General features: G+C 50.9%; 1 protein-coding gene across 1 annotated transcript; it reads right to left on the bottom strand.

Annotated features, from left to right (window-relative positions):
• Positions 1-6,486: 6,486 nt before the first annotated feature.
• LOC132400054 (acanthoscurrin-2-like) lies at positions 6,487-8,553 on the bottom strand (the record flags this gene model as incomplete). Its single annotated transcript, XM_059981138.1, has 3 exons — positions 6,487-6,531; positions 7,265-7,348; positions 8,509-8,553. Coding segments are annotated over 3 exons (174 nt in total), but the record flags the coding sequence as incomplete, so codon positions are not given.
• Positions 8,554-10,618: the final 2,065 nt, after the last annotated feature.

A 10,618-nucleotide genomic window follows, 5' to 3' on the forward strand; every position in this document is an offset into this window, starting at 1 on the left:
ATCACCTCCTACATCATCACCTCCTACACCATCACCTCCTACATCATCACATCCTGCACCACCACCTCCTACACCATCATCTCATATACCACCACCTCCAACACCATCACCTCCTTCACCATCACCTCTTACACCATCACCTCCTACACCATCACTTCCTACACCATCACCTCCTGTACCACCACCTCCTACAGCATCACCTCCTACATCATCACCTCCTACACCACCACCTCCTACACAATCACATCCTACACTATCAATTCCTACACCATCACTTCCTACACTATCACTTCCTACACCATCACCTCTTACACCACCTCCTGCACCAACACCACCTTAACCACCACCTCCTGCACTGTCACCTCCTACATCATCATTTCCTACACCATCACTTCCTACACTATCACTTGGTACACCATCACGTCCTACACTATCACCTCCTACACCATCACCTCCTACACCATCACCTCCTTCACCATCACCTCCTTCATTATCACCTCCTTCACCATCACCCCCTACAACATCACCTCCTACAACAACACATCCTACACCATAACCTCTTACACCATCACCTCCTGCACCATCACCTCCTACACTACCACCTCCTACACTATCACATCCTACACTATCACTTCCTACACCATCACTTCCTACACCATCACTTCCTACACCACCTCATGCACCAACACCACCTTTACCAACACCTCCTGCACCATCACCTCCTACATCATCACCTCCTACACCAGCACCTCCTACATCATCACATCCTGCACCACCACCTCCTACACCATCACCTCATATACCACCACCTCCAACACCATCACCTCCTTCCCCATCACCTCCTACACTATCACATCCTACACTATCACTTCCTACACCATCACTTCCTACACTATCACTTGGTACACCATCACCTCCTACACTATCACTTCCTACACCATCACATCCTACACCATCACCTCCTTCACCACCACCTCCTTCATTATCACCTCCTTCACCATCACCCCCTACACCATCACCTCCTACAACACATCCTACACCATCACCTCCTTCACCATCACCTCTAGCACTATCACCACATACACCAACACCACCTACAGTCATCTCTTACACCACCTCCTACACCATCACCTCCAACACCATCACCTCCTGTACCACCAACTACTACACCATCACCTCCTTCACCATCACCTCTTACACCATCACCTCCTACACCATCACTTCCTACACTATTACTTCCTACACCATCACCTCCTACACCATCACCCCCTACACCACCACTTCCTGCAACACCACTTCCTACAACATCACCTTCACCACCACCACCTTCACCATCACCTCTTACACCATTACCTCCTACACCAACACCTCCTACACCATCACCTCCTTCACCATCACCTCTTGCACCATCACCTCCTATACCAACACCTCCTACACAGTCATCTCTTACACCACCACCTCCTGCTCCACCACCTCCTACACCATCACCTCCAACACCATCACCTCCTGTACCACCAACTACTACACCATCACCTACTTCACCATCACCTCTTACACCATCACCTCCTTCACCATCACCTCCTGTACCACCAACTACTACACCATCACCTACTTCACCATCACCTCTTACACCATCACCTCCTTCACCATCACCTCCTTCACCATCACCTCCTATACCACCACCTCCTACACCATCACTTCCTACACTATCATCTCTTACACCATCACCTCCAGCACCATCTCCTCCTACAACAACACCTCCTACACCATCACCTCTTACACAACCATTTCCTGCACCATCACCTCCTGCACCATCACCTCCTACAGCAAAACCTCCTGCACCATCAACTCCTACATCACCACCTACTACACCACCACCACTTACACCATCACCTCCTGTACCATCACCTCCTGTACCATCACCTCCTACCCCATCACCTCCTACACCATCACTTCCTACACCATCACTTCCTACACCACCACCTCCTACACTATCACATCCTACACCATCACTTCTTACACCACCTCATGCACCAACACCACCTTTACCAACACCTCCTGCACCGTCACCTCCTACACCATCACCTCCTACACCCTTTCTACTCCATCACCTCCTACACCATCAACTCCTGCACCATCACCTCCTACACTACCACTTCCTGCAACACAACTTCCTACACCACCACCTCCTACACCATCACCTCCTACATCATCACCTCCTACACCATCACCTCCTACATCATCACATCCTGCACCACCACCTCCTACACCATCATCTCATATACCACCACCTCCAACACCATCACCTCCTTCACCATCACCTCTTACACCATCACCTCCTACACCATCACTTCCTACACCATCACCTCCTGTACCACCACCTCCTACAGCATCACCTCCTACATCATCACCTCCTACACCACCACCTCCTACACAATCACATCCTACACTATCAATTCCTACACCATCACTTCCTACACTATCACTTCCTACACCATCACCTCTTACACCACCTCCTGCACCAACACCACCTTAACCACCACCTCCTGCACTGTCACCTCCTACATCATCATTTCCTACACCATCACTTCCTACACTATCACTTGGTACACCATCACGTCCTACACTATCACCTCCTACACCATCACCTCCTACACCATCACCTCCTTCACCATCACCTCCTTCATTATCACCTCCTTCACCATCACCCCCTACAACATCACCTCCTACAACAACACATCCTACACCATAACCTCTTACACCATCACCTCCTGCACCATCACCTCCTACACTACCACCTCCTACACTATCACATCCTACACTATCACTTCCTACACCATCACTTCCTACACCATCACTTCCTACACCACCTCATGCACCAACACCACCTTTACCAACACCTCCTGCACCATCACCTCCTACATCATCACCTCCTACACCAGCACCTCCTACATCATCACATCCTGCACCACCACCTCCTACACCATCACCTCATATACCACCACCTCCAACACCATCACCTCCTTCCCCATCACCTCCTACACTATCACATCCTACACTATCACTTCCTACACCATCACTTCCTACACTATCACTTGGTACACCATCACCTCCTACACTATCACTTCCTACACCATCACATCCTACACCATCACCTCCTTCACCACCACCTCCTTCATTATCACCTCCTTCACCATCACCCCCTACACCATCACCTCCTACAACACATCCTACACCATCACCTCCTTCACCATCACCTCTAGCACTATCACCACATACACCAACACCACCTACAGTCATCTCTTACACCACCTCCTACACCATCACCTCCAACACCATCACCTCCTGTACCACCAACTACTACACCATCACCTCCTTCACCATCACCTCTTACACCATCACCTCCTACACCATCACTTCCTACACTATTACTTCCTACACCATCACCTCCTACACCATCACCCCCTACACCACCACTTCCTGCAACACCACTTCCTACAACATCACCTTCACCACCACCACCTTCACCATCACCTCTTACACCATTACCTCCTACACCAACACCTCCTACACCATCACCTCCTTCACCATCACCTCTTGCACCATCACCTCCTATACCAACACCTCCTACACAGTCATCTCTTACACCACCACCTCCTGCTCCACCACCTCCTACACCATCACCTCCAACACCATCACCTCCTGTACCACCAACTACTACACCATCACCTACTTCACCATCACCTCTTACACCATCACCTCCTTCACCATCACCTCCTGTACCACCAACTACTACACCATCACCTACTTCACCATCACCTCTTACACCATCACCTCCTTCACCATCACCTCCTTCACCATCACCTCCTATACCACCACCTCCTACACCATCACTTCCTACACTATCATCTCTTACACCATCACCTCCAGCACCATCTCCTCCTACAACAACACCTCCTACACCATCACCTCTTACACAACCATTTCCTGCACCATCACCTCCTGCACCATCACCTCCTACAGCAAAACCTCCTGCACCATCAACTCCTACATCACCACCTACTACACCACCACCACCTACACCATCACCTCCTGTACCATCACCTCCTACCCCATCACCTCCTACACCATCACTTCCTACACCACCAGCTCCTACACTATCACATCCTACACCATCACTTCTTACACCACCTCATGCACCAACACCACCTTTACCAACACCTCCTGCACCGTCACCTCCTACATCATCTCCTCCTACACCATCACCTCCTACACCATCACTTTCTACTCCATCACCTCCTACACCATCAACTCCTGCACCATCACCTCCTACACTACCACTTCCTGCAACACAACTTCCTACACCACCACCTCCTACACCATCACCTCCTACATCATCACCTCCTACACCATCACCTCCTACATCATCACATCCTGCACCACCACCTCCTACACCATCATCTCATATACCACCACCTCCAACACCATCACCTCCTTCACCATCACCTCTTACACCATCACCTCCTACACCATCACTTCCTACACCATCACCTCCTGTACCACCACCTCCTACAGCATCACCTCCTACATCATCACCTCCTACACCACCACCTCCTACACAATCACATCCTACACTATCAATTCCTACACCATCACTTCCTACACTATCACTTGGTACACCATCACCTCCTACACTATCACTTCCTACACCATCACCTCCGACACCATCACCTCCTTCACCACCACCTCCTTCATTATCACCTCCTTCACCATCACCCCCTACACCATCACCTCCTACAACAACACATCCTACACCATAACCTCTTACACCATCACCTCCTGCACCATCACCTCCTACACCATCACCTCCTACACCATCACCTCCTACACCACCACTTCCTGCAACACCACTTCCTACAACATCACCTTTACCCCCACCACCTTCGCCATCACCTCTTACACCATCACCTCCTACACCACCTCCTCCTACACCATCACCTCCTACACCAACACATCCTACACCATCACCTCCTTCACCATCACCTCTAGCACTATCACCACCTACACCAACACCACCTACAGTCATCTCTTACACCACCTCCTACACCATCACCTCCAACACCATCACCTCCTGTATCACCAACTACTACACCATCACCTCCTTCACCATCACCTCTTACACCATCACCTCCTACACCATCACTTCCTACACTATTACTTCCTACACCATCACCTCCTACACCATCACCCCCTACACCTCCACTTCCTGCAACACCACTTCCTACAACATCACCTTCACCACCACCACCTTCACCATCACCTCTTACACCATTACCTCCTACACCAACACCTCCTACACCATCACCTCCTTCACCATCACCTCTTGCACCATCACCTCCTATACCAACACCTCCTACACAGTCATCTCTTACACCACCACCTCCTGCTCCACCACCTCCTACACCATCACCTCCTGTACCACCAACTACTACACCATCACCTCCTTCACCATCACCTCCTATACCACCACCTCCTACACCATCACTTCCTACACTATCATCTCTTACACCATCACCTCCAGCACCATCTCCTCCTACAACAACACCTCCTACACCATCACCTCTTACACAACCATTTCCTGCACCATCACCTCCTGCACCATCACCTCCTACAGCAAAACCTCCTGCACCATCAACTCCTACATCACCACCTACTACACCACCACCACCTACACCATCACCTCCTACACCATCACCTCCTGTACCATCACCTCCTACCCCATCACCTCCTACACCATCACTTCCTACACATCACCTCTAAAACCATCACATCTTACACCATTACCTCCTGCACCATCACCTCCTACACCATCACCTCCTACACCACCACTTCCTTCACCACCACCTCCTTCACCATCACCTCCGGCACCATCACCTCCTACACCATCACCCCCTACACCATCAACTCCTACACCATCACCTCCATCACCATCACCTCCTACAACAATGCCTCCTACACCATCATCCCCCTCACCATCACCTCCTACACCATCACCTCCTTCACCATCACCTCCTACACCATCACCTCCTACACCATCACTTCCTACAGCATCACCTCCTACACCATCACCTTCACCACCACCTCCTTCACCATCAACTGCTACACCATAACCTCCTGCACCATCACCTCCTACCCCATTATCTCCTACACCATCACTTCCTACACTATTACTTCCTACACCATCACCTCCTACACCATCACCTCCTAAACCACCACTTCCTGCAACACCACTTCCTACAACATCACCTTCACCCCCACCACCTTCACCATCACCTCCTACACCAACACCTCCTACACCATCACCTCCTTCACCATCACCTCTTGCACTATCACCACCTACACCAACACCTCCTACACAGTCATCTCTTACACCACCACCTCCTACACCATCACCTCCAGCACCATCTCCTCCTACAACAACACCTCTTACACAACCATTTCCTGCACCATGTCCTCCTGCACCATCACCTCCTACAGCAAAACCTCCTGCACCATCAACTCCTACATCACCACCTACTACACCACCACCACCTACACCATCACCTCCTACCCCATCATCTCCTACACCATCACTTCCTACACCATCACCTCCTACACCATCACCTCCTACACCATCACCTCCTACACCTGCACCTCCTACACCATCACCTGCTACACCAAAACCTCCTACACCACTACCTCCTACACCATCACCTCCTACACCAAAACCTCCTACACCACTACCTCCTACACCATCACCTCCTTCACCATCACCTCCTACACCATCACCTCCTACACCATCACTTCCTACAACATCACCTCCTACACCATCACCTTCACCACCACCTCCTTCACCATCAACACCTACACCATAACCTCATGCACCATCACCTCCTACCCCATTATCTCCTACACCATCACTTCCTACACTATTACTTCCTACACCATCACCTCCTACACCATCACCCCCTACACCACCACTTCCTGCAACACCACTTCCTACAACATCACCTTCACCACCACCACCTTCACCATCACCTCTTACACCATCACCTCCTACACCACCTCCTCCTACACCATCACCTCCTACACCAACACCTCCTACACCATCACCTCCTTCACCATCACCTCTTACACCATCACCTCCTACACCAACACCTCCTACACCATCACCTCCTTCACCATCACCTCTTGCACCATCACCACCTATACCAACACCTCCTACACAGTCATCTCTTACACCACCACCTCCTGCTCCACCACCTCCTACACCATCACCTCCAACACCATCACCTCCTGTACCACCAACTACTACACCATCACCTCCTTCACCATCACCTCTTACACCATCACCTCCTACACCATCACTTCCTACACCATCACTTCCTACAGCATCACCTTCTACACTATCACCTCCTACACCATCACCTCCTTCACCATCACCTCCTATACCACCACCTCCTACACCATCACTTCCTGCACCATCATCTCTTACACCATCACCTCCAGCACCATCTCCTCCTACAACAACACCTCCTACACCATCACCTCTTACACCACCATTTCCTGCACCATCACCTCCTGCACCACCTCCTACAGCAACACCCCCTGCACCATCTATTCCTACATCACCACCTACAACACCACCACCACCTACACCATCACCTCCTACACCATCACCTCCTGCACCATCACCTCCTACCCCATCACCTCCTACACCACCACTTCCTGCAACACCACTTCCTATAACATCACCTTCACCCCCACCACCTTCACCATCATCTCTTACACCATCACCTCCAGCACCATCTCCTCCTACAACAACACCTCCTACACCATCACCTCTTACACAACCATTTCCTGCACCATCACCTCCTGCACCATCACCTCCTACAGCAAAACCTCCTGCACCATCAACTCCTACATCACCACCTACTACACCACCACCACCTACACAATCACCTCCTACACCATCACCTCCTGCACCATCACCTCCTACACCATCACTTCCTACACCATCACTTCCTACACATCACCTCTAAAACCATCACATCTTACACCATTACCTCCTGCACCATCACCTCCTACACCATCACCTCCTACACCACCACTTCCTTCACCACCACCTCCTTCACCATCACCTCCAGCACCATCACCTCCTACACCATCACCTCCTTCACCATCACCTCCTACACCATCACCTCCTACACCATCACTTCCTACAGCATCACCTCCTACACCATCACCTTCACCACCACCTCCTTCACCATCAACTCCTACACCATAACCTCCTGCACCATCACCTCCTACCCCATTATCTCCTACACCATCACTTCCTACACTATTACTTCCTACACCATCACCTCCTACACCATCACCTCCTACACCACCACTTCCTGCAACACCACTTCCTACAACATCACCTTCACCCCCAGCACCTTCACCATCACCTCTTACACCATCACCTCCTACACCACCTCCTCCTACACCATCACCTCCTACACCAACACCTCCTACACCATCACCTCCTTCACCATCACCTCTTGCACCATCACCTCCTGTACCACCAACTACTACACCATCACCTCCTTCACCATCACCTCTTACACCAACACCTCCTACACCATCACTTCCTACACCATCACTTCCTACAGCATCACCTTCTACACTATCACCTCCTACACCATCACCTCCTTCACCATCACCTCCTATACCACCACCTCCTACACCATCACTCCCTACACCATCATCTCTTACACCATCACCTCCTACACCACCTCCTCCAACACCATCACCTCCTGTACCACCAACTACTACACCATCACCTCCTTCACCATCACCTCTTACACCATCACCTCCTACACCATCACTTCCTACACCATCACTTCCTACAGCATCACCTTCTACACTATCACCTCCTACACCATCACCTCCTTCACCATCACCTCCTATACCACCACCTCCTACACCATCACTTCCTACACCATCATCTCTTACACCATCAACTCCTACACCACCTCCTGCTACACCATCACCTCCTACACCAACACCTCCTACACCATCACCTCCTTCACCATCACCTCTTGCACTATCACCACCTACACCAACACCACCTACAGTCATCTCTTACACCACCACCTCCTACACCATCACCTCCAACACCATCACCTCCTGTACCACCAACTACTACACCATCACCTCCTTCACCATCACCTCCTACACCATCACTTCCTACACCATCACTTCCTACAGCATCACCTTCTACACTATCACCTCCTACACCATCACCTCCTTCACCATCACCTCCTATACCACCACCTCCTACACCATCACTTCCTACACCATCATCTCTTACACCATCACCTCCAGCACCATCTCCTCCTACAACAACACCTCCTACACCATCACCTCTTACACCACCATTTCCTGCACCATCACCTCCTGCACCACCTCCTACAGCAACACCCCCTGCACCATCTATTCCTACATCACCACCTACTACACCACCACCACCTACACCATCACCTCCTACACCATCACCTCCTGCACCATCACCTCCTACCCCATCACCTCCTACACCACCACTTCCTGCAACACCACTTCGTACAACATCACCTTCACCCCCACCACCTTCACCATCAACTCCTACACCATAACCTCCTGCACCATCACCTCCTACCCCATTATCTCCTACACCATCACTTCCTACACTATTACTTCCTACACCACCTCCTCCTACACCAACACCTCCTACACCATCACCTCCTTCACCATCACCTCTTGCACTATCACCACCTACACCAACACCTCCTACACAGTCATCTCTTACACCACCACCTCCTACACCATCACCTCCAACACCATCACCTCCTGTACCACCAACTACTACACCATCACCTCCTTCACCATCATCTCTTACACCATCACCTCCAGCACCATCTCCTCCTACAACACCTCCTACACCATCACCTCTTACACCACCATTTCCTGCACCATCACCTCCTGCACCATCACCTCTAACAGCAACACCCCCTGCACCATCTACTCCTACATCACCACCTACTACACCACCACCACCTACACCATCACCTCCTACACCATCACCTCCTGCACCATCACCTCCTGCACCATCACCTCCTACCCCATCACCTCCTACCCCATCACTTCCTACACCATCACTTCCTACACATCACCTCTAAAACCATCACCTCTTACACCATTACCTCCTGCACCATCACCTCCTACACCATCACCTCCTAGACCACCACCTCCTGCACCGTCACCTCCTACATCATCACCTCCTGCACCATCACCTCCTACATCATCACCTCCTACACCATCACCTCCTAAACCATCAAATCCTACACCATCACCTCCTACACAACCACTTCCTACACGTTCACCTCCTAAACCATCAAATCCTACACCATCATCTCCTACACCATTACCTACTACATCATCACCTCCTACACCATCACCTCCTACGCCATCACCTCCTACACCACCACCTCCTACACCAACACTTCCTGCAACAGCACTTCCTACAACATCACCTTCACCACCACCTCCTTCACCAACA

Source organism: Hypanus sabinus, chromosome 9 (assembly GCF_030144855.1).
Source record: "Hypanus sabinus isolate sHypSab1 chromosome 9, sHypSab1.hap1, whole genome shotgun sequence".
Classification (NCBI taxonomy): domain Eukaryota; kingdom Metazoa; phylum Chordata; class Chondrichthyes; order Myliobatiformes; family Dasyatidae; genus Hypanus; species Hypanus sabinus.